Raw genomic sequence first — 26,275 nt, 5'->3', positions numbered from 1 at the left:
GTGAGACGTTTCAATGTTTCAGCTCCAGTGTGCATGCGTGCACTGGCCAGCTGATTTTAGGGCTTGGAAAAGGCCATTTGGTCCTCCAGACGCTTCAGTGAAGCTTCCCTGAAGCCCCAGAGGCAAAGAAATCCCCCAAACTGAAAGTTTGAAAAAACAAACTTCCTTTTTGCCCATTTGGGCATTTTTTCCCCACCTACCAGCAGAGTGCCACGTAAGTATGAACCCACTTATTTTTGGCGATTTCCCCCCACGGCGTCTCCGTTTGGAAGAAGCCCTCAGCTGGGCTTTGGACGAAGAATAAAGGTCAGCATTAAGATGGGGGGGGCAGAAGGCTTCTTCCAACACGGAGACACTGGAAAAAATTCACAAAAAATGTGTGGGTCTCCAGATCACATCGGTAGGAAGGCACCACTGCCTAGCAGGCTTCAGAAAGGCCTGTGTGCATGTGCAGGGGGTAGTGCATGCGTGGGGTGGGGAGAGGGAAGTGGTATATGGGCACATGCACGTATGCTAGCACACCCACACCCACACTTTTTGCACCTGAACCAAAAAAGGTTTGCCATCATGGGCCTATATAATAAGGAAACATGAAGTAAGGAATAACAGGCTATAAATAAATTGTAGTAATATGTAACCAAGAGTAATTAAAATATATTGTCCAAACACCTGCACTTCAAGCTTTGCCAACATAATCTAAACTAAAATTAATCTTCTTTTTACCTGGCAGCTATCAATGCCTCCATATGGAAAGCCAGCACAGATCATATTCAATGTAATTGATTGATTATACCAGGTTAATTGATTACACGTTTTACGTGGAATAATTTTTATTTGAGCTTCTTGTAATATTAAATTCTTTTCACCTGTAAAAAAATGTAACACATCATGACATTGTGAAACAAATCAGTCATTATTGAAGACAACTAAGCCTTTCTGATATACTCTACTAAGCTTACATTACACATAACACTCTAGAAAGTATACTGCTGGCCAAAATATTCTTCAAGATTCATTCTAGAATATTGGGAGTTATATCTAATTTTGTTTGGCATCCAACATAGAGCCTAACCTTGAACAGAACAGCAAGTACTATTAAGATTTTTGTTCTTTTTATTATTTTATTTCTATTTTCATGAATTGTTACACCTTAACACCTTTGTTGTCCTTTTGTCATTAGTCTGTAATGGTTTAGGATTTATTTTTATGAATTCATTTTTGTGCTCAGTCCTACTAGGTTTTTAAAATATTTATTTTACTCTTGTAATTATTATGACATTAAGTATCTTTATTCATTTATTTGTCTCCTGTCTTTTATTATTTTTACAAAAAAAATCAAGTCAGTGAACATATTTAACACAGTGATATATACTAAAAGTTTCTGCATTTTAATTGGGCTTGGCAAGAAATTTTAGTATCTGCTTCAATTCTGAAGTAGTAGGCAGAGTTGTCTAAAGGGTGGATCAGAAAAATAATTAAGAATTAAATATTAACCAGCTATTAATTATAGGCAATGAAGCTTAAATTGTAGTGGGATTTCTTCCATGTAAAATTCTAATTCTGATGAGGAAAATATCACTTTATGTTTAAGGATTTCTCAAGGTAATTCTTTCTTCTGCTGGATGCAGAAAAAATAACCAAAATCTTGGAATACTGAAAAATAGCTGTACCCAAGTCTTTAAAATCAAACTAAGACTGTATACCTGAATTCCTTCAAACCAATTGCCCCTTGAAGTTTGAATTTTTAAAAAAACATTAAAGTTTTAGAAATACTGCAATCTGCTAAATTGGTGAACCTACTTCCTTTATTATTATTTTTTACAAAAAATATTTTGAGGGCAGTTTTATGTGTAGTGATGGTGGAGGTTAAATTTTTATCATAAATTAGTTTCAGTGTTATTTGCCCTGTCAAAGTTGAGGACTAAAGAGCTTTCAATATAGGGGCCAATAAACTCTACAAAAGCCAGACAAATTATATTCAGAAAAAATGAAGTTGGTTCAGAGTTAACAAAAGTAGAGTAATTATGATCAAGCATGTTTTTTTGTTGCAGAATGGACGCCTGAAAGAGAAAATATGAAATGGAAAACTAAGGGGATAGGGTGTAATGAAATAAAATGTTTAAAATCATTAATTTAACTACAACTATTTGCTTCACTGTCATTTTAACAGAAATGCTGCAAATTATAAAGATGACAAAGTGTGCTATTCTTGGTGCTGAAGGTACTTGGCTTGGTTAGTGAATCTTAATCTTTGGCAGACTAAACATTAGTGAAATCTTTTGATGGTTGTTTTTCAGTTTCAAATGCTGGAAGGTAGACATAGCCAGATTCATCAACATTCTAAATAGGCAGTTCTTTTTAGTTTGTAGGATTAAAAAAGCAAATGCTTTTTTGGGTCATACCTAAATTGTAAGACTGGGAGAACTAAATATGTAGTCTGGACAGCCAAGTGACCTCATCTAACAGTAAAGAGCAGCTACTGATCACTATAATGAGCTGAATTGGAAGGGGTCTTTCAGATTTCAATGCTCAAAAAACTTAAGATATTAGAACTATTTCATATTTTAAGAATATAATTAGGGTATCAATTTGATTTCAATTTAACTCTATGCAACTAACCTCACCATGTCTAGGTAAAATCTACAAGCCTACAGCACAAGTACTAGTTCTTGAAAACCTTTCATTTGGGTATCTTGCTTAGCTTCTGAGCTCAGACAATGTGATCCACATGTTGTCATTTGCTGAAGCTCTCAGCATATTATCTATTCCAAAATCCTGTATGGGAGAGGATGCAAGAGAGGCAGGAAAGGCAATGGCAAACTACTGCTCTACTGCTGCAAAGAAAGCACGATTTCATTTGTAAATCACAGGAACTGCATGATTTCATTTGTAAGTCATAGGAGTTAAAACTGAAATTGAAGTGGCTTTTCCAGTTCCGGCAAAGAGAAAGTCCTCCAAATCCAATTTCCTGTTAATTAGAGTTCTTTTCCCTGTACCGCAGGTTATCTTCTTCAACCTTTGGAGAGGGAAGTATGAAAAAAGGGGACAGACAGCAAAAGTTGCTTCTACATGTTTAGCTACCTGCATATAAAACCAGATTCAAGACATATAGAGGCCCAGTGCCAAAATAAAAATAGCCCTTTTGTGCCCTATATTTGTAAATATTTAATTTCATTATCCAAGATTTTCAGCATTCTCTGAAATACAAAATCCAGCCTAGTTTTCTTACAAACATATGAAATGCCATGAATAGTTTATAGTAACAGCAAAAATGTTTGCCAGAAACTTAATATTCCTAGCACTTAAAAAGAGAATCAAAAGAATTATGAATACAGTAAGATGTTTACTTTTATTGTCTGTTGTTAGTTTTAACTGTTTTTGTTGCACAGTAATTTTTAATCTGATGTTTGTACATTGTCTTTATATAAATGTCACAAGAGTAATAGAAAAGTACCTTTTTCACTTATATAATCCCATCCAGTTATGTAACAGGGGGACTGTTCATTTATCGAAAGATTTGTGGTTGGTAAGCAGATCGGGTGAACATAGTCATTGAATTTGATAGATCTGACTAATATTATCACAGCAATATCATTGTCATAGGTCTCTTTCACAAAATTAGGATGTATATGGATAGCTTTAATCTCACTCCTTATTGTATGAGAGGTATCTTGATCAAGATTATGCAAAGCAATTACAACCATCCAAAGGGCTGGGTCCCTAGGAAAGAACAAAACCTCTTTAGGGATTATTGTTCTTATTATTACATTACATTATTACATTGCTACTTTATAACGTCTATGACGCAGACATTGTTTTTTTAGTCCATTCCGTGTAAACAATAAATCGCTTATTACAGATCCTGATTAAAATTTGATTATGTGGCTAAAACAATGATCACTGCAGAAAATAACACCTCTTTAAAAAGTATTCTTTCTCTACACACACACAAACACACACACACACACACACACACATACTATCCCTCCACTCAGTTAAATATCTTGCTTTCCACAGTAATTACTGCTCAGATGCTTATAGGAAATCTACATATCTCTGATGCTAGCATATACTCACCATTACATATAGTCAATAAATTTTTCCAATCTAAGCACTTTTAAAAGTCTCAAAAGTACATCACTTTTAAAAACTTTAAAATGTCCTGTATTTTATGAAAGTTTCAATTTTATTCAATTTCTATATCAGTGATGGTGTACCTTTTAGACAGACTGCCCAAACTATGTGCATGCTCATGCCCAAACTGAAAAATGAACACAGACGCATGCATGCACAAACATGCGCATGCATGTGCAGACCCAAAGACCAGCTGGCTGGCAGGAGGTGGGGCATCCCAACACCAGGAGTGCGGTAAGAGATAAGTGATTTTTCTTTCATGAGCTTCAGTTTCGTCGTTTGCAGGGAAACAGAAGCTCATGAAAGAAACACTATGGATATCTGACCTGGGATGGCAGCAGAGAGGGCCATAGGTTCTCCATCATGGTTCTATATCAAAACTAAACAAATCATTAATATGACCATAGACCAGGTTTAATGAGTTTCTACAAGTATTGACAAGGACACCCGAAGTGTCCTTTCCAATATTTTTAATGTTTCCAGTATTTTTAATGTTTAATTATACACTCAGTAAAGAACAAAATGCAATAAATCTTTAAAATCAAAGTGTCTTTGAACTCTATTTTAATAGATTTGGATGCACAAAATGTACTGTTTGAAACATGCCTAGATACCCAGAAGAAAGATAAGCTGAGGCTGGTAGGGAGAATTCTGTAGCAGAAGTAATGGTGATAAGGAAAATGTTTTTAATTGTAAAGGTGTAAATTGTCCATATAAATCTAAAAAATAAATAACACATATAAAAGGAACTTTTGAGTGTCCTCATGGACCACAAGTTAATCATAAGTTAGGGGTGTGATTCAGTCTCTAAAAACGCAAATGATACCTTGGAGCACACTTTAGGTCAGGGGTCCCCAAACTTTTTACACAGGGGGCCAGTTCACTATCCCTCGGACTGTTGGAGGGCCGGTCTATAAAAAATATATATGAACAAATCCCTATGCACACTGCACATACCTTATTTTAAAGTAAAAAATTCATATATGTTTATGTTTTCTTTTTAATTTTCTTTTGTTAACATCTGATTGGCTATACAAGGTTTTCTTGGCTTATAGAAAAACGTATAAAGAAAGAAGGAAGCACTTTGGCATAATGGTTAATAAGTTAGAAATATAATTGGTGTTGTAATTTTTGAAGGAACATTAAGGAAGGAATTTAATTATGACAAAATGAATGTAACTGGATGACAAAATTAGAAAAAAAACTTTTGCAACTTTTTTGATGATTGATATTAGTTACTAACAAATCCCACATTTTATTCATGGAAAATTAGATGGTACACTGTGTTGTATGAATGTATGTTAAGAGAATTTTTTTAAAAAAAATTACCCCCCTTAAACGGTCCTTCCTTCCTCTGTCCCTCCATTCATTTCATTCTTCCTTCCTACCTCCACTTCTATCTTTCCCTCCCTCTCTTTCCCTCCACTTCTTTCTCTGTTTTCCCTCTTTTCCTTCTCTCTCATTCTCTCCTTCCAGGTCTCTCATTTCTGTGTCCTCTCTCTCTCTCTCCCTCTTCACTCTCTCATTTCTTTCCCTCTCCTCCCTTGTGTGTCCAATCACATTTGGTCAATAAAGAAATAAAGGAGGGACCGAAGTTTCATGACTCCTCCCATTGTTTCAGCAGTCAGCACTCCTAGACTTTTGTTTCTGAGGAGGTCTTTGAGGACGGCTCACATCTATTTTGACTGCCGGATTCCCCATTTCAAAATGGGGGGGGCAATCTTCCAGGCCCTGCTTTAAACCCACCCACCCCCCGGAGGTTTTTGAGAAAGGCACTATTCTTGGGGACCACCCGAGATTCTGGTGCCCGGCAAAGATGGGGGGAGAGATGGGCACGAAAGGCAGGTCCGCCCGTCACTGTCCTCAAAGACTTCCTCAGAAACAAAAGCCGGTCTAGGAAGTCTCGTCCTGCCGGTTTGCTGTGAAGTTGGGGGGGGGGGGGGTAAAGGAAGGAAGGAGAGAAAAAATAAGCGGCGTTTGGTCCCACGACAAGCCCACCTTTCCCAGTTCCAGATACAAAGGACATCACCTTACCGCAACAGGAGGCGACGAGGAGCAGGAGCTGCTCTGACCTCCAAGCAATGGACCCCTTCTGCTCCCCAACAAGAGGCCATAACACTGCCACGTGGGGAAGGGAGAGGGGAGGAGGAGGAGACCAACCGGAGTTGTATCATGCAAGCCCCGTAGCAGAAGGGTCTCGCTGTTGCCTGTCCGCCCCCAATCCCCCACACCCGTGCAGCCTGGGCTTTGCTGAGGGCTGGCTTGCAAAGGGAGTCCAAGGCACTTGTGGTTGCGGCCAGGGATCCTGGGGGCAAGGCATCCCCCCCGGCACATCTTGGGAGCCCGGCCACAGAGAAGTCTTTTGCTTTTGCTCATTTTACCAACCAGTGATCAGCAGAAGTACGCTGCAGTACTGCATTCTAACCACTGCACCACAGCAACTCAACCAGTATGAAACTACATCTGCTTCAAAACTCAATTCTCTAGAAAAGCTAGGAAAGGCATGCTAAATGTGCATTTTTCATACATAATCATACATTTGGTCCATACTTCTTAAGTCAGCGGATGTATCACACCTAAATTGAAGAAAAAGCATTAGAATGGAAAGATACATACTCTGATATCTTAAAGCAGTGCGCTGCAGTCAACACTATGATTGTATTAATTAAAGATCCACCACACATAGGGAGATATCCTGTACCAGCTTCATAAACCTGAAGATTAATTTGCCAAGGCCATGCTCCTGGCATAGCATTATGTCCACCTTCAATTCGAATTTGTGTCGTTGAATTTTTCATAAGAGGCCTTTCTCCACAGACTAGAAATCAAAGAAAAATGGGTAAGCGATGTAAGAAATGTCATTCATCTAGTAACAATGTATTTAAAGCAGTATTTTAGAAACCACACTCTATAAGAAAGATGAAATGAGTGAGATTTGCAGAACTGAATCACACCGGTTTAGGTTGTATGCCTGGATCATATATTTAGTAGTCAATTTTATCTTAGTCTACTTGTACAAAGTCAGCCCCTGTAGTTAATTTATGGTTGAGTGGGTTGCACAGGAAAAAATACACCAGAATTAACAGGGTGAATGTGAAATGTAACTACACAGCACATAAATATTTGAACTTAGTTCCATCTTTGCCCGTGTTCCAACTCTTGGGTAAATGAGGTATAAAATCTAAATAACGATCCCAAATTGCATTCAGGTATGAGCAATGATTTAAGACTCATTATTTTAAGAACTGATAAACGCAAGGCACAGTTTAGTAGGTAAATTACAAATGACATTAGCCTCAGCGTTCTTCTGTTACTACCTGTAGTATTTGTTTTCGAGTAGATCCCAGCATCTAAGGGCAGACAAGGAAACGTCAGAGGCCATGCCTGGACACTCTAACTCTTATTTCAAAAAGGGAGAGGTTCACACGCCCACAACCTAATTGCTATACCGTTGATCAATGTAACTCCGGCATTGTCGGAATGCAACTCCTCGCGGAATAAACACCGAGAGCATAGCCCTGAGGCGCCCCCACTCTCGCCCCTACTTATGCAATCGTGGATGGGCCTTTCGCGAGCCGTCCCTGTCGCATAAATGGCAGTGGGGTAGCCCGGGGGACGCCTCCTTTTCGGGAGCACCCGCCGAGGAGAAGTTTCCGACAACGGCCTTGGACCTTGAGTCCCTCCGCGAAGAATTCCCGCACGCTCCGCCGGTGACCCCCCCCCCCCCAACCCATCGATCTATTAAGCTACCCCGTCCTGAGCAGCACGTTGGCGATCAACGGCCGAGCTCGACGGCCTGCCAGGCCAAGTCTCACCGTCGTTATCATTCAGGGAGGCTTTGAGCCAGGCTTCCCTGGACAGCACAAGCAAAGCCCAAAAGGAAAAGGCGGCGGGACCAAAGTTGCGACTCATCGTCCATCCAGGGAGCAAAAGGGCAACAGACGTTGCGCGCGTTCTCCCTCGGGCTAGGGCCGCTAAGGGTCAGATGGCAGGCGGCGCGACGGTCACGGTTCTCGTCGCGGGGAGCCACTGGCTAAGGCGCTGCCGTGGGGAAGATGGGGGCATGCAAGGCCAGCGAGAGGGGGAAGGTGGGGGACTTGCTTTCCAAACGGTCACCGAACTTCCCGACTGAAATAACCGCTGGCTAAACCGGAGGATTCCAGGCCCTCTTCACCATCATAACGGTTCCCCCTTGGCTACTCTCATACTGACTGGCACACTCCGTCTGCTTACTGGGGATTATTGGGTAATGAGGGATGCAGCCTTAGGTCTTGGATCCCCTGTAAGATCCTTTATGGTGGGACCTTTTTCTTGGGATTCTGTTTAACTTGTCTGTCTTATTTACAGTCTCCATATTGATAAAAACCTCCATGACATATATTCACCTCTGAGTACTTTTATTGTACGTATGAATGTGGAGAGACATGTCAATCTACTAGTATGTGAGCTACTACTAGAAACATGTACCAATAATGACTTTTTGAGTCAACAACAAAACCAGGAACAAAACCAGGAACGTGGCATCATTCTATTTATTTATTTTGTCCAATACACAATGAGGGTTTTAGTGGGTATATATCTATATAAACATAGTAAAATACATGATGAAGGTTATAGAGGAGATACTCATAGTAAAATATATTTAAGAAATAATAGAAAAGAAAGTATAGTAATAGAACATCATTGAAAGAATAGAAGAAGAGATATAGGAATAGAAGAAAGGAATAGGACATATAGGAGAGCAATAGGACAGGGGACGAAAGGCACTCTAGTGCACTTGTACTCGCCCCTTACTGACCTCTTAGGAATCTGGATAGGTCAACTGTAGATAATCTAACATTAAAGTGTTGGGGGTTTGGGGATGACACTATGGAGTCCGGTAATGAGTTCCACGCTTTGACAACTCGGTTACTGAAGTCATATTTTTTACAGTCAAGTTTGGAGCGGTTAATATTAAGTTTAAATCTGTTGTGTGATCTTGTGTTGTTGTGGTTGAAGCTGAAGTAATCGCCGATAGGCAGGACTTTGCAGCATATGATCTTGTGGGAAATACTTAGATCTTGTTTAAGGTGTCTTAGTTCTAGACTTTCTAGGCCCAGGATTGAAAGTCTAGTCTCATAGGTATTCTATTTCAAGTGGAGGAGTGAAGGGCTCTTCTGGTGATTGGACATTTTCAAGGGTGTTAATATCTGAGATGCGATATGGGTTCCAAACAGATGAGCTGTATTCAAGGATGGGTCTGGCAAAAGTTTTGTAAGCTCTGGCAAGTAGTGTGAGATTGCCAGAGCAGAAGCTACGTAGGATTAGGTTTACAACTCTTGAAGCCTTCTTGGCTATATTGTTGCAGTGGGCTTTGGCACTTAAATCTTTTTTTATTAGTATACCAAGGTCTTTAAACGAGTGGGGATTATATCTGTGATAATTTGATTATTCAGTTCGTATTTGGAGTTCAGATTCTGGCACTTTAAAGTTTGACCTAGACTCAGAAGAAGATGACTTCTGTATAATTTGATATCTTTATTATATAGTGGTACCTCATGATACAAACTTAATTGGTTGCAGGAGGAGGTTCGTAAGGTGAAAAGTTCGTAAGATGAAACAATGTTTCCCATAGGAATCAATGTAAAAGCAAATGTGCAAATCCTTCAGGAAAATCCCAAACTTTAGAAGGGAGGCGAACAGAGGGCAGGGAGGAGCAGCTAAAGGGGGCGGGTGGAAGAAGCAAGGCTAGGCTAAAGGGTGAGTGGGAAGGAAGAAAGGCAAGGGGGACGCCCCTCCCTTTTCTTTCTTCAAAAGACACCCTTTCAGTGCCTGTGCAAGCACGCTGTTCTCCTACTTTTTAAAATGCAAACACTTTCCCCCTCCAAGCTGCCCCTCCCTTTTCTTTCTTCAAAAGACACCCTTTCAGTGCCTGTGCAAGCATGCTGTTCTCCTACTTTTTAAAATGCAAACACTTTCCCCCTCCAAGCTGCCCCTCCCTTTTCTTTCTTCAAAAAAGGGGAAAAAAAGAAACCTTCATCCCAGCAGCAGTGGCTTGGGTTCGTAAGGTGAAAATAGTTTGGAAGAAGAGGCAAAAAAATCTTAAACACCGGGTTCATATCTCGAAAAGTTCGTTAGAAGAGGCGTTCGTAAGATGAGGTACCACTGTACTTGTCATTATCCTGAACCAATGGATGACCTTCAGTGACTTTATGTAGATGCTGAAAAAAAACCCGAGCAAAGTATTGAACACAGAAGCAACCACAGAGGCTAATTTGCTCATCCTGGATTATCCACTGATACTACCCAGTCGGGAAGGAATGAAACGTGTATCTGGGCTATTTGCAGCATCCTGCAGTCACATTAATCAAATTTTGTGATGATTTGCAGAAAACCAACGTTATGGTTGTAACTCAAGGATTACCTGTACTCCAAAGTATTCCTTTTTCTCTTTTTGAAAAAAATGGAGATGGGATGAAAGTAGCCTAACAATAGATCAAGAATTGGCTCTTCAAGCACCAGTAAAAAGGCATTAGGTGTAATTTTACCCCTGAAAGAGGAATTTATTTTTCCCCAAACCTGCTCCCTTTGGCCTTTTACCCCATTCTCCATCTTTTCCTCATGCTGATAAGAATATGGTCTATATCTGGGCTGTCAAGCTCCAGGTACATTGGCTGGACGAATCACACGCTGGCCACACCCACAGCATTCAGAAGCTTCAACTAGTATAGAGTGCAATTGCATAGGTATCAAAAGGTGTTGGTTAGTTGTCACATATACCACTGCCTTGTGAGCTGTATTAGTTGCAAGTGTGTTTTTGGGTGCCATATCACCTTTTCATATTTTTTTCAATAATACCAAGTAAAAATATTTCCTGTTTCATTTCTAATTTCTTTTATCTATTTTTGTAGTTTATGCCAAATTTCCTTAACTCGTGGACACGTCCATCACATATGGAAGTAATTCTCCCCACATTTCCAGCAATTGTGTTTGAGGTTAGCATACATATTGGCTAACCTAGCTGGGGGCATGTGCCACCTATAGAACATATTAAATTGCATTTTCTTTATAAGAGGAAGATGTGGTCATTTTATAATTTGTATGCCACATTTTTCCCCATTGATCCAAATGTATGGGGTGTCCAATATTCTTAGCCCAGGCTATCATATTACCTTTGACAATTTCTTCTAAGTTTTTGTGTTCTAGCCATAGTTTGTATGTATTAGTAATTGTTTTTTTGTTTGGGCCTAGTAAGATTTTGTTCAGTGGTAGGTCACATTTCTGGATTCCATATTTTTCTTTATCGATCCGTAATCTAGATTTCATTTGATTATAGAGCCACCAGTCTATTTTAATTCCTTCTTTTAGCTGTGTTAGTGATTTCAAATTTGTATCTTTATCTAACACTTGTGAATATTTTACCATTTTTCCTAGACTTATTGTATTTGGAAAATATGATCGGCAAAGGAGACAAGATGGAGGGACATCTTTTTCACATCTCTTTGGCCAGAATGTGGTTAGATGTCATATAGCATGGGAACAAATGGTGGTGGGCATCCTTTATGGACACTGATTATCTGCCTTGTAACTTCTTGCACTCTTGTGGAAAGTGCAATGTTGTTGCTGTTGAATTCACAAGAAACTTTGCCAAGGATAAAACTGGACAAAGACATCACATTGGAGATTTTTTTTCTCATTTTAGTGCCATTTAATAGGCAATATAAATCATTTACAGCTTTCATGAATGGGATGCATTTGTGCCTTTACTCTAATTAGCACTTCTGTTTTGCGCACACTAATAGCGCTATGAATCTGGATTGCAAACAGTTGGAATACAGTACTAAACCGTGGCAAAGCGTTAGATGTTTCCAACTTTTACTGTTAATTAATCACCTGAATTTTGCCACCCAAATCTAACCAATTTTATTGTTTTTCTTTCATTATAACTACCTTTGCTACTAGTTTTCTTCCTTACTGCCATAATCTTATACCCACTTCATACAGAAAAACAAACTGTAATTACACTGATAGATATCTAATTGTAAAGGAAAACCTGATCCAAATTTTGCTTCGGCCCAATTATTATGCCTAAATAGATAGACAGACGGATGGAGGAATGGCCAGGATGGACAATTTCCTAGGTCTTTTGTCATCAGTACATAAAATTGATTTTGGAAATGCAGTTATATCACTGTGCTTTTTATAGTTCCCCAAGTTTTTTTTTTAAAGTAAAGAGTTATCATTTCTTGGCTTAACATGCTACTATAAATCAGTATTTTTAAACTACTTTATTATAACATTATATCCCCACTTATAGTTTATTACCAATATAGGTCATGTGCAAAATCTTATTACTTCAATTTATAGGTTTTTCTAATGAAGTTATTCTAATGAATTGCTGATTAGAGCAGAAATTCATGCTGTACAATTTACTGATTAGGAAGAGCAATCAATTTTCAATTTGCTGATATTTAAAATTAGTGGTTTTGTTTTTTTTAAATACTATGAAATTAGTCCAGCCAAATCTTATATGATAGTTATTTAGTTGATAATGAAAGTAAAATAGGCACACTAGAATTTCAAGCATACAATCTGTATTCAATTGCGATACATTTTATTATTTTTATAATGACAGTGAATACATGGCAACATTAGGTACTTGTCATATGATGCTGTTAATATGGCTCTACACTACATCCTTCAGCATCTTGAATCACCAATGACCTACGCTAGGGTCCTCTTTGTGGAGTTCAGTTCAGCATTCAATACCATTGTACGGGACATTCTCTTAACCAAACTAAATCAGCTAGCGATACCTGAACACACTTGTAAGTGGATCACAAGCTTCCTTACAGACAGGAAGCAGCAGGTGAAGCTAGGAAAAATCACATCAGATACATGTACAATTAGCACAGGTGCCCCCCAAGGCTGTGTACTCTCACCACTTCTCTCTATACACTAATGACTGCATCTCAAACGATCCATCTGTTAAACTACTGAAGTTTGCAGATGATACAACAGTAATCGGACTCATTTGAGATAATGATGAATCCGCATACAGATGGGAAGTTGAACAACTATCCTTGTGGTATGACCAGAACAATCTAAAACTGAACACACTCAAAACCGTAGAAATGGTGGTAGACTTTAGGAGAAACCCTTCCACTCTTCCACCTCTCACAATACCAGATAACACAGTATCAACAGTAGAGACCTTCAAATTCCTAGGTTCTATCATATCTCATGGCATCGGACCAGAATATCTCCGAGACCGCCTTCTGCCGCACGAATCCCAGCGACCAATTAGGTCCCACAGAGTTGGCCTTCTCCGGGTCCCGTCAACTAAACAATGTCGGTTGGCGGGCCCTAGGGGAAGAGCCTTCTCTGTGGCGGCACCGGCTCTCTGGAACCAACTCCCCCCGGAGATTAGAACTGCCCCTACTCTTCCTGCCTTCCGTAAACTCCTCAAAACCCACCTTTGCCGTCAGGCATGGGGAAATTAAACATCTCCCCCTGGGCACGTTTAATTTATACATGGTATGCTTGTGTCTGTGTCTGTTAGTATATGGGGTTTTTTAAATCTTTAAATATTTTAATTAATTGGATTATTTATGATTTGTTTTCACTGTTGTGAGCTGCCCCGAGTCTTCGGAGAGGGGCGGCATACAAATCCAAATAATAAATAATAAAATAATAAATAAGACCTAAAATTGTCACCTAACATCAAAAACATAATCAAAAAAGCAGAACAAAGAATCTTCTTTCTGCGCCAGCTCAGGAAGCTCAAACTGCCCAAGGAGCTGCTGATACAGTTCTACAAAGGAATCACTGAGTCTGTCATCTGCACCTCTATAACTGTGTGGTTTGGTGCTGCAACCCAACAGGACCGACACAGACTTCCATTGAGGACCTGTAAACTGCACGAGTCAAAAAGAGGGCAGGGAAAATATTTACTGACCCCTCACATCCTGGACATAAACTGTTTCAACTCCTACCCTCAAAACGTCGCTACAGAGCACTGCACACCAAGACAACTAGACACAAGAACAGTTTTTTCCCGAACGCCATCACTCTACTAAACAAATAATTCCCTCAACACTGTCAGACTTTCTACTAAATCTGCACTTCTATTCTACTAGTTTTTCTCATCATTCCTATCCCTTTCCTCCCACTTAGGACTGTATGACTAACTTGTTGCTCGTATCCTAAGATTTTTATTAATAAAAAATTGTTTCTTCATTGCTTATTTGACCCCTATGACAATCATTAAGTGTTGTACCACAAGATTCTTGACAAATGTATCTTTTTCTTTTATGTACACTGAGAGCATATGCACCAAGACAAATTCCTTGTGTGTCCAATCACACTTGGCAATAAAATTCTATTCTATTCTATTACTTGTCATATGCATTTGTTTTGAATTTATGTGAATAATTTCACAAATTATTAGTTCCATCCTGGATGAAAAGTGTTTTCACTAGAGAGACCAGTCTTATTGATATAGCAAAATATTCTTGTATGTTAATCCATTTTATAATCACAATGAAATTTGTAGCATTTTTCCTCCCTTCATATCTCTGCAATGGCTCCTCTGCCCTGTCCTCTGTGACAGCTATATGTAACTGATTTAAACTTCCTGTTTCTTTATTAAATAGATATTTATTAAATAGATATTTCCAATTTATGCAGGCTACATTGTGAAAAATTACAAAATGTATGTTAAACATAATATATTCATATTGTTTAGAAAAATTGCTCTATACATATTTATAAGACGAAGCAACATTTAAAAGACCATTTGATACAATCTCAATTTTTCATAGAGAAATATGGAAAGTTATCCATCTTATTATCAACAGTATAAATTATAATTGTTTATAGTATTACTTCTGTTTTTTAATTTTTTTTTCAACCAATTCCTGCAATTAGCTAGACGTACATAGATCCCTGGATTTTGTGGTCGGCCACAACCACGGCCAAAGCTGATTATTCCTATCAGATAATATTTTGTGACATTTCGGATACAACACATCAATGGTCCGCCACCGTCTCCCTAAAAAATGAAAGAACTGATTTAAAAGTTGCTTAGAATGCACTTATATTTTAAAATGCTAAGGGCCTATTTGGACATGAATATTTTTTCTATGAAAATATGGAAAATTTGAATTAGGCAATCTTATGAGTCATTTAGAGAGCAGCGTTACAAAGTGCATTTAGCACTCAGCCAATTTAATTCAATGGGGCTTCTTCCTTTTGGGTAAGTGGTGCAAAATCACTAAATTTAAATTATTAATATTACTAATATTATTAATGATTACTACATATACAATGTTGAAATTAACCACTTACAACATCTATTTCAAAATTGTTTTGTATGGACACAATGTGGTTGAAATATTCTAAGCAAAGTAAAAAATATTACTTGAACTAAATTGTGATGCTTGTTTTCCCACAGAAAGTATCAACACATTTTATTTACTAGATTTGTAAATTTTTTTGCTTGACAACCAGGATTTTATGGCAAAGTAATTAAAAATGAAATTATTTCAGTTTTACCTGACAACTATCCACACCTCCATTTTCAGAGCCAGCACAAAACATATTCGTTGTTACAGCTCCACCATACCAATCATATCTGTTACAGATATGTTGTGGAAAAATATGAACCTGTGCTTCTTGTAATAATTTTTTTCCACCTTTAATGAAAAAATAAAAAGTAATGCTGCAAGTATACTTACACTTTTTTTAAAAAAAAGTATAACTCAATAGGCAAAACTGCTGCCTCCTGACAGCTATTTTTGAATAGCAGCCATGTTTTTAAAGACAAAAATGAATGTTGTTTTAAAGATTTATCCAAAATGATCTAGTTGTATACAATGTGTCATTGTAGAGTTTAGTAAGAGTTTTTATTTTGCTGAGTTTTAAATTACATGATACTCTGCTAATATACATTATTATGACCTACAATCACAACAATAAACCTATTTATTTACTAATCCTATGCAAAGGAGTAGATATTTCATGAATGAATTTTTGAAGCAAAATAGTATACTCTTACTAGCTGAGTATGAAAGAATGCTCACACTATTTACAAGCAGAGGTTAGAATATCAAGATCAGAGGTTTCCAGAGTGATTGACAGAATGTCCGCACATGTCTGGCAAGTTTGAAAAAGTTTATGAAACAGAACGTATGGAGAGTGGAATATTTTAATTGAAAGTACGTGATAGTAAAGATGATTGATGGTTCTCTATTATGCGAACTTAAACTACATGCAGTTTTTTTTCTCAGACAAGTTTTATATGATTTTGTCAAGATCCTTTTCTCTCATAACAACGGCAAACAATTTTATCTATATGGATGCAACTACTGTGTACCAACTCATAGGTCTTTATCCTAGTTTTTTTTAAAAAATAAATTTTATTGAATACAGTCATACCTCGTCTTACGAACCTAATTGGTTCCAGGGGGAGGTTCGTAAGACGAAAGGTTCGTAAGATGAAACATTGTTTCCCATAGGAAACAATGTAAAGTCAATTAATCCGTGCAACAACAAAAACCCCCCGCAAAAAACCGCTGCCACACGGCTGTCACCTTTTAAAACAGCCGGGGGGGCTTCCCAGCAGCCTCCTGAACCCGAACGCCAAACCCGAACTTCCAGGTTCGGCGTTGGGAGGCTGCTGAGAAGCCCCCCGGCTGTTTTAAAAGGTGACAGCTGGGCGGCGGGGCTTCTCAGCGAAAGTTCGGGTTTGTGAGGCTGCTTTGAGGAGGCGGGGAAGCCTCTTGCAGCAGCCGCCACAGCCGCCGGCTTCCCCGCCACTCGCCCGCCCAGAATGCTGACCTGATGCCTCGTGGGGAAGCCAGGCAAGAGCGAACTTCTGCCGGCCATGGGCAAGCGGCGGGGAGTCGCCCGTGGCCGGCAGAAGATCGCTCTTGCCCGGCTTCCCCGCGAGGCATCAGGTCAGCATTCTGGGCGGGCGGGCGGCGGACGAGGAGGGGGGAAGCCTCCTGCAGCAGCTGCCACAGCCGCCGGCTTCTCCGCCGCCCGCCCAGAAAGGGTTTTTGGCTGGGGGGGGAAGTAGGACCTTCCTAACTCACTCCCCCCCCCAGCCAAAAACCCAAAGCCTGTCTGTTTCCGCACGGTTTAGCCAGGACAGGAGCAGCGAAGTGACGTGGAGGAATGCGAAGCTGAAACCGGGGACTTCGCTGCTCCTGTCCTGGCTAAACCGTGCGGCAACAGACAGGCTTTGGGTTTCTGGCTGGGGGGGAGAAGTAGGACCTTCCTAATTCCCTCCCCGCCAGACAAAAACCCAAAGCCTGTCTGTTGCCGCACAGTTTAGCCAGGACAGGAGCGGCGAAGTGACGTGGAGGAATGCGAAGCTGAAACCGAGCACTTCGCCGCTCCTGTCCTGGCTAAACCGTGCGGCAACAGACAGGCTTTGGGTTTCTGGCTGGGGGGGGAGAAGTAGGACCTTCCTAACTCCCTCCCCCCCAGCCAAAAACCCAAAGCCTGTCTGTTGCCACACGGTTTAGCCAGGACAGGAGCGGCGAAGTGACGTGGAGGAATGCGAAGCTGAAACCGGGCACTTCGCCACTCCTGTCCTGGTTAAACCGTGCGGCAACAGACAAGCTTTGGGTTTCTGGCTGGGGGGGGAGAAGTAGGACCTTCCTAACTCCCTCCCCCCCAGCCAAAAACCCAAAGCCTGTCTGGCCGGCGGGGATGAAAGGAGCCTCGCTCGGAGGCGTTTTCCTGGAAGGAGTGCCATCACCACCACCGAGCTTTTCGTAATCTGTTTCCATTTTCTTCACTCCCCCCCCCCCCAACATTCCCTGCCAAGCCCCACCTTGCTTCGCTTGAATGGTCGGAGGGCACGACATTCACCGCCTCCCGTGCTTCCTTCGGCTTTGTGATTGGGCAGAGTGGCTGGAGGCGCATCCATAGGCTTGGGCTGGGTCGGCGCAGCACCCTCCCATCGCCAACCCCTTGGCGGTCAACGATGGGGTTAGGCTGCCTCGTCACCGACTTTGCTGCCCCCGCCCCGCCCACCCCTCTGGCACCACTTAGGTTAGCCTTCCCCGTCAGCCAACATGAGCGGTAAGGAAGGGACCATTGTGGCCGGGCAGGGGGCGCCACCTTCTTTTTCTTTTTCCCGCCCCTCCCAGCCTAGCCCCCCGGGCGGGGAGGGGAGGAGATCTGAACGGGGGAGGGGTAACGATTCTGGGGAGGGGAAGCCGTGGTTAGGGGAAGCAGACAGAGAAGCTGAGCCGGGCGTGGCGGCGGCGCTGCTTCTCCGGTGGCCCGGTCCTCTTCTGCCTCCCGCGCCGATGTTCCCCGCTTGGCCAGCACGCCTTCCACCCGGGAAGTCCTGCCCCTTCGGGAGCAGCCGACAGAGGTAGACGGAGGATCCATCGCCGCTTCTTCCCAGCGGAGAAATTCCAGCCCCCACCTGGTCCCGCCAGATCGTCCTCCTCCCTGAGGCAGCTTGCCCTTCCATGGCCGCTTCCTCCACCCTCCATCGCAAGCTCCGCTCCCCCCTCCTCGGGGGCCCTCCCCCAAAAGGCTTCCCCTAACCACGGCTTCCTCTCCCCAGAATTGTTACCCCTCCCCCGTTCGGGTTGGGCTGGGAGGGGCGGGAAAAAGAGAAAGAAGGCGGCGCCCCCCGCCCGGCCATGATGGTCCCTTCCTTACCGCTCATGTTGGCTGACGGGGAAGGCTAACCTAAGTGGTGCCAGAGGGGTGGGCGGGGCGGAGGCAGCGAAGTCGGTGACGAGGCAGCCTAACCCCACCGGTGACCGCCAAAGGGTTGGCGAAGGGAGGGTGCTGCGCCGACCCGGCCCAAGCCTATGGACACGCCTCCCGCCGCTCTGCCCAATCGCAAAGCCGAAGGAAGCACGGGAGGCGATGAATGTCGTGTCCTCCGACCATTCAAGCGAAGCAAGGCGGGGCTTGGTGGGGAATGTTGGGGGGGAAGTGAAGAAAATTGAAACAGATTACGAAAAGCTCGGTGGTGGTAATGGCACTCCTTCCAGGAAAACGCCTCCGAGCGAGGCTCCGCCTAGCCGGGGAGACTCGACCGAAAGGGGCTGGAGCGGCCTTCCACCTGGGGAGTCCTGCCCTTTCATCCCCACCAGCCACAGGGGCGAGGGGTGGGGATGAAGGGGCAGGACTTCCCGGGCGGAAGGCGTGCTCGGCTCTGCCGCTCCAGCCCCTTTCGGTCGAGCCTCCCCAGCCAAGCGGCAGCCTTCCGCCGCTGCTGTGCACGGTGCCTGCGGCAGCCAGGGAAACTGAGCCAGGCATGGCGGAGACGGCGGTGGTGCTGCTGCTCCAGTCGCCCGGTCCTCTCCTGCCTCCCGCGCCAATGTTGCCCGCTGTGTCGGGTGCCACCAGCCCCGAGTCGGACACAGCCTCGCCGCCACCGTCGCCGCCCCCAGTCGCTGCCCGCCCCGTCTCGCTGGAGGTCTAGCCAGAGCCTGAGCCAGGCCCGCTCGGCTGCGCCTCCTCGCCCGCCGCCCGCCCACCCAGGATGCAGACCTGCTGCCTTGCCCCACGCCCGCCGCCGGCCCGATCCTGTGCCTCCTACTTCCCCCCCAGCCAAAAATACAAAGGCGGTCTGCCGCCGCCCGCGGAGCAATGGGAAGCTGAAGCCGCCGGCGGTTTCAGACTCCCTTTGCTCCAGGCTGCTCCGCCCTGCATGTCATGCGGCGGCAGACCGTCTTTGTGTTTTTTGCTGGGGGGGGAGCAGGAGGACCTTCCTGACTCCCTCCCTCAGCGCCAGACCTCCTGCCCTCCCTCCCAGACAAAAAACCAAAGTGGCCTCCCGAACCCGAACGTTTTCCATCTTACCAACCTGCCGCCGCCGCCGAGAAGCCCCGCCGCCCGGCTGTCACCTTTTAAAACAGCCGGGGGGCTTCCCAGCAGCCTCCCAAAGCCGAACGCCAAACCCGAACATCCGGGTTCGGCTTCGGGAGGCTGCTGGGAAGCCCCCCCGGTTGTTTTAAAAGGTGACAGCCAGGCTGCAGGGCTTCCCAGCAGCCTCCCGAACGCCGAACCCGGAAGTTCGGGTTTGGCGTTCGTAACATGAACAAAGTTCGTAAGAAGAGGCAAAAATTTTAAGAACCCCGGGTTCGTATCTCTGGTTGTTCGTAAGACAAGGGGTTCGTATCTTGAGGTACCACTGTATATACATTAAAAACAGGGTACAGAAAAGCAAAGGGAATATATATAATGTACATTCTAGCAATTATAATTTACTTATATAGTACACGTAAGTGGGGAGGGAGAAAAGAAGAAGGGGAGGGGGTTGGGGAAGAGGGGAAAGAGATATGAGGGGAAGAGGGATAGGAAATTGGAGCAAAAGAGGAGTAGTAAGAAGAGTGTAGAGGGCCAGCATTAGAGCTGGGGCTTCCATGCTTTGCGGCCTGTGGTTTAAACACATAGGTGGTGTAGATTTCCCTAAAGTTTTATCCATATGTTTTTGACGTATTTGCTAGTGCCAACACGTATCAGTGATTTAAGGGTTTGTTCATTCAGTTTCTTTGTAGTTCAAAATTTGTGTCAATCGATGTTTACAGTTTGTCGTTTCAATTTGATATTATGATTTGTGTCGTAGATTGCTGGTTTTACAAGTTGTTTTTGTTGGATATTTTTCTTGATGAATAATTTTTAAGTAATTTCTTTTTTTTAACCAATGGTACCATTTGTCCCATGCTTTATAGAAATCTGTCTCATCCTTCTTTTGCAATTCCATTGTTAGCTTGGACATTTCTGCACATTCCATTATTTTAATCAAAAGGGATAGAACGGTTGGGTTTTTTTCCTGTTTCCAGAATTGTGCATATAGAATCCTTGCGGCTGTAATAATGTGAATTATAATATATCTGTTTTCTTTATTAAAGTTTTGTCTTATGATTCCTAATAAAAATAGTTCGGGTTTTGCATGGATGATCTGGGAGGTGATTTGTTCTAGGATAATTTTGATTTTATACCAATATTTTTGGGTGGTTTCACATGTCCACCAGATGTGGTACTATGTATCTGGTTTTTCCCTGCACTTCCAACATAGTGGTGATAAATTTGGATACATTTTTGCAAGTCTAGCAGGTGGCAGGTGACATCTGTAGAACATTTTATAATGATTTTTCTTATATGAAGTTGCCATCGTTAGTTTGTAGTTAACAGTCCAAATTTTTTCCCATTCGTTTAAATTAATTGTACACGGAACCCTCGAGTTTCGCGTCCTCAAGCATCGCGAAAGGGCTATTTCGCGAGTTTTCAACCCGGAAGTAAACTCCACCATCTGCGCATGTGTGCCTTTTTTTCTATGGCCACGCATGCATAGATGGTGGAGTTCCCCAGCTGGGAAGCTGGGCGGCTTCCCTGGGTCGTCCCCCTCTTGCCCCGTAAGACCCCAGCGGCGGCGCGAGCAACGGCGTGGGCGGGCGGGCGGCACGCGGGGACACCCCAGCTCCGCTGCCCAGCTGGAGAGCGGAACTGGGGTTTCCCCAAGCGCGCGCGCGTTGCTGGGGCCGCTCCCCAGCTGGGGAGCGGAGCTGGGGTTTCTCCAAGCGCGCGCGCGCGTTGCTGGGGCCGCTCCCCAGCTGGGGAGCGGATCTGGGGTTTCCCCAAGCGCGCGTGCGTTGCTGGGGCCGCTCCCCAGCTGGGGAGCGGAGCCGGGGTTTCTCCAAGCGCGCGCACGTTGCTGGGGCCGCTCCCCAGCTGGGGAGCGGATCTGGGGTTTCCCCAAGCGCGCGTGCATTGCTGGGGCCGCTCCCCAGCTGGGGAGCGGAGCCGGGGTTTCTCCAAGCGCGCGCGCGTTGCTGGGGCAGCTCCCCAGCTGGGGAGCGGAGCCGGGGTTTTTCCAAGCGCGCGCGCGTTGCTGGGGAAGCGGCCCCAGCAACGCACGCGCGCTTGGGGAAACCCCGGCTCCGCTCCCCAGCTGGGGAGCGGCCCCAGCAACGCACGCGCGCTTGGGGAAACCCCAGATCCGCTCCCCAGCTGGGGAGCGGCCCCAGCAACGCGCGCGCGCTTGGGGAAACCCCGCCTCCGCTCCCCAGCTGGGAAGCGGTCCCAGCAACGCGTGCGCGCTTGGGGACACCCCGGCTCCGCTCCCCAGGAAACCCCAGGCGCGAGCAACGGGGTGGGCGGGCGAAGGGCGGGCGGCGGTGGAAGTAAAAACACCATCTGCGCATGCGCAGATGGTGTTTTTACTTCCGCACCGCTACTTCGTGAAAAATCGATCATCGCTTGGGGTCCTGGAACGGAACCCTCGCGATGATCGAGGGTTCACTGTATATCCAAAATTTTGTGACCACGCTATCATAGTTCCTGTAACTATTTCTTCTACTGTATCATGTTGAAGGACGATATTGTATATGTTTGATATTTGTTTTTTTTGTGGACCAAAAATTATCTTATCAAGGAGATTGTTTTTTTGAAAGCCTAATTTGTTCTTATCTTCATTATATTTTGATTTAATTTGTAGATAGTGTAACCAATCCACTTTAATACCTTTTTCCATGAGTTTTTGTTTAGGGATTAGATCATTATTTTCGTTTAACAGTTGGTCGTATGTTATAATTTTGTCAGGGGTTAATGCATTCGGGTATATAATTGCTTCTGTTGGGGATATCCATTTTGGGATACAGAGGTAATGGTTTTTTTAATGAAGTGCCAGGTGTTAATTAAGGTTTTTCGTATGTAATGTGATCTGAAGTATGTTGGTATTTTACTTATGTCTGCCATCAGAAACTTGTGCCACCCGGATTGAAGGTCATAGCCTTCAAGTGTTAATATTCTAGAATTTTTTAGTGTTATCCATTCTTTCAGTAAGTTTGCAATTGAGGCATGGTAATATAGTTCCATGTTTGGTAACCCAAATCCACCTCTTGACCTATGGTCTTGTAGGTCTTTAAGTTTTATTCTGGCCTTTTTTTTGTCCATATAAATTTGCGAATTTTTTTGTGTAAGTTTTTGAAAAAAGTCCTGTTTAATTTAATGGGTGCAGTTTGAAAAAGGTATAAATATCTAGGGAGTATATTACTTTTAATTACGGCAATTTTCCCCATTATAGAAAGTGGGAGCTTCGACCATCTGCAAAAGTCTTTGTCCATTTCATTGATTAGTAGTTGTCTTTCTTGATAGTGCTACAATTAGCGGTAATCCATAGTCCTAGGTATTTAACTTTTTTGGCAGTTTTAATTTTAGTAGATTCCTCTAGTTTCAATATCTGCTGTTTTGTCATATTTTTTGTTATAATTTTTGTTTTTTCCCTGTTGATTTTTAGTCCGACAATCTCTCCAAATTTATTTATTTCATTAATTAGAATAGGTGCAGATTTTAAGGGGTCTTGTACAATGAACACCATGTCATCAGCAAATGCTTGAAGTTTATAGTGTTCACTTTTAATTTTTAGTCCTTGGATTTCCTTGTTGTGTCTTATTTTATTTAGTAGAATTTCTAGTGTGAAAATAAAAATCGGGGGCTAAGGGGCAGCCCTGCCTCACTCCATTTTGTATGTTTATTGTTTCTGTCATATCAGTTTATCAGCATTTTGGCTGTTTGTATTGAGTATATAGTTTTAATGAGTTCTGTAAATTTATTACCAAGTTGCATTGACGCCATTTGTGTTGTGAAGAATTGCCAGTATAAACTATCAAAGGCTTTCTGTAAATCTACGAATAGGAATGCTACTGGTTTATCTATGTTTTTATTGTAATATTCTAAAGAGTCCAAAATAATCCTTGTATTTGTTGCTATATTTCTTGCTGGAAGAAAACCATTTTGGTCTGTATGTATTATAACAGTTAGTATTCTTTTAAATCTTTCAGCTTTGATTGATGCAAAGATTTTGTAGTCTGAATTAAGAAGGGATATTGGGCGATAATTTTGATGTAAGCTCTATTTTGTGTATCTTTAGGTGTTAAAGTTATATAAGGCTCATTCCAAGAGGAAAGAAGCTTTGAACATTCGAAAATTTCATTAAAGAGAGGTAACATTATAGGCTCCCTAATTTCTTGAAATTGTTTGTAGAATTCAGCAGGTATACCATCTGTGCCCGGGGTTTTATTATTTTTTTGTTTCATAATTGCATTAATTAATTCTATTGATGTTATTTTGTCATTTAGCATATCCTAATCTTCCTTATTTATTTTTTCTGTATTTTCTAAGCTCTCGAATAGTTTATTAGTTGTTCATTTATGTCATCTTTTTTATACAATTCCTCAAAGAAGGATTTAATTATTTGTTTTTTATCACTAAGTGTTGTTTTTAAGACACCTGTATGATCATATATTGCCTCTATGATTTTATCTGCTTTTTGATGAGCGAGTTTTGAGGCTAACCATCGCCCGGGTTTGTTTGCAAATTCAAAATGCTTTTGTTTGGCAATCCTTAATTTATGTGAGAGTTCTTCTTGAGTTTGTAGGTTTATGTAGTGTTTTGTAATATTCAGTTCTCCTAAAATTTCGGTGTTGTTTGGTTTGGTTTGTAGGGTTTTTTCAAGGTTCTGAAGTTTTATTTTTAGTGTGGATAGGCTGTTTTGTTTCTGTTTTTTCTTTTTAGTTTGGTATGCAATATAGATTCCTCGCACATAGGCTTTCATTGTGTCCCATAGGTTTTGTGTGGAAGTGTTACCATCATTGTTAATTTGGAGAAATTCACGTATTTCTTGTTTTAAAGTTTTTTGAAAGTTTTCTTCTGTAAATATTGTTTGGTTCATAGTCCATCGTCTTGAATAGTTATTAGTTGAATCTCTCCATTTCAACAATATGGGGTTATGGCCTGCCCAGGAGTTTGGAAGTATTTGTATGTCTGTTACTTCATTGATAAATTCTAAATCAGCCCAGGGCATGTCAATGCGGGACCATGACTTGTGAGGAAAAGAGAAATAGGTATATTATCTATTGTTTGGATTAAAGTGACGCCATATGTCTTTTAGAGCTAATTCAGTTGTAAGTTGTTCAAAAGTTGTCGGTAGTTGTTTTCTCTTTTTCATTTGTTTAGTGCTTTTATGATCCTTTTTCCTATCTAGTATTGCATTGAAGTCGCCTGCTATTATTATATTTGTCAAGTTTAATTCCGTAATTTTTTGATGTAGTTATGCATAAAAAGTGGATTGATTTATTGTGGGAGCATAGATTGCAATTATATGTATTTTCTTCGTTCCTGATGTAATTTGTACTATTAATATCTGTCCGTTGTCATCTGTGTAAATTAGTTGGGGGTTGAGTTTAGGTTCAATGTATAGTACTACTCCTCTTTTCTTGACTTGGGCAAGGGATGAGAAGATTTCTCCAAGCTTGGGATGGTTTAAAATTAATTGGTCTTGTTTTCTTATATGCGTTTCTTGGAGACAAATTATATCTGCATTTTGTTGTTCAATTTTGTGGAATGTTTTTTTCCTTTTACTAGGAGAGTTGAGGCCATTAATATTAATGGAGAATAGTCTTATTCCATTGTTCGGTAATATTTTTTTGTGATGTAGGTTAGTTTGCTGGTTCTCTTCTTTTCTCCTTTCTTGACTCCGCTTGAGATCTTGTTGTTGGGCCGTCTCTGCCATATTCTTCCGTTAATTTAAGTCCAGTTTCCTTATCTGAGAGAATGTCTTCAGAGCTAATTTCATCCAGGCTAGGTTTATCTTTTGATTCTTGTTCCCTAATACATTCCTCATCCACCTTTTTGATGACTTGATCATAAAAGTCCCTTGCATCTTCTATCGAAGTTATTTTGTATTTTTTATCAATTAAGGAGATAAGCATGCCCTCAGGTGTCAGCCATCTAAATGGTATCTTGTTTCTGTTAAGTTTATTAGCTAGTGTTTGATAGGGTTTCCGCTTTTCACAAATTCGTCTGGGAACTTGATGTAGGACTATGATCTCTTTTCCTTTATATGATGGAGGATTTTCCTTTGACATATTGTAGATTACATCTCTTATAGTACACTTTGTAAATCTAATATGTACTTCCCTAGGTAGGCGATTTCTTTTTGCATAGCTTGTGGATAGTCTGTAAATTTCATCCATTTGTTGATACATTTCCTGTGGGGTTTTGTTTGTGATGGATGCAAGAATTTCTGACATGATCTGAGGCAGGTTCTCTTCACTTGATTCGCTAATATTCTGAAACCTCAAGAAGAATGCTGATTTTTCAAGCTCGAAGTTTAAAA

The 26,275-nt window shown here is 42.0% G+C and overlaps 1 protein-coding gene across 1 annotated transcript in view; it reads right to left on the bottom strand.

The window, feature by feature from the left end:
• The window catches only part of LOC139161422 (transmembrane protease serine 12-like), a 37,198-nt gene that overhangs the window by 4,001 nt on the left and 6,922 nt on the right, over positions 1–26,275 (bottom strand). The window contains exons 2-4 of the mRNA XM_070740521.1: positions 6,751–6,952; positions 3,455–3,720; positions 724–866 (exon numbers count right to left, since the gene is read on the bottom strand). Of these exons, the coding sequence (XP_070596622.1) occupies positions 724–866; positions 3,455–3,720; positions 6,751–6,952 (611 nt within the window). The remainder of the gene's footprint in view (positions 1–723; positions 867–3,454; positions 3,721–6,750; positions 6,953–26,275) is intronic.

The sequence above is a fragment of the Erythrolamprus reginae genome, chromosome 2 (assembly GCF_031021105.1).
Source record: "Erythrolamprus reginae isolate rEryReg1 chromosome 2, rEryReg1.hap1, whole genome shotgun sequence".
In the NCBI taxonomy this organism is placed as follows: domain Eukaryota; kingdom Metazoa; phylum Chordata; class Lepidosauria; order Squamata; family Dipsadidae; genus Erythrolamprus; species Erythrolamprus reginae.
This window is presented reverse-complemented; position numbering and strand designations above follow the sequence as displayed.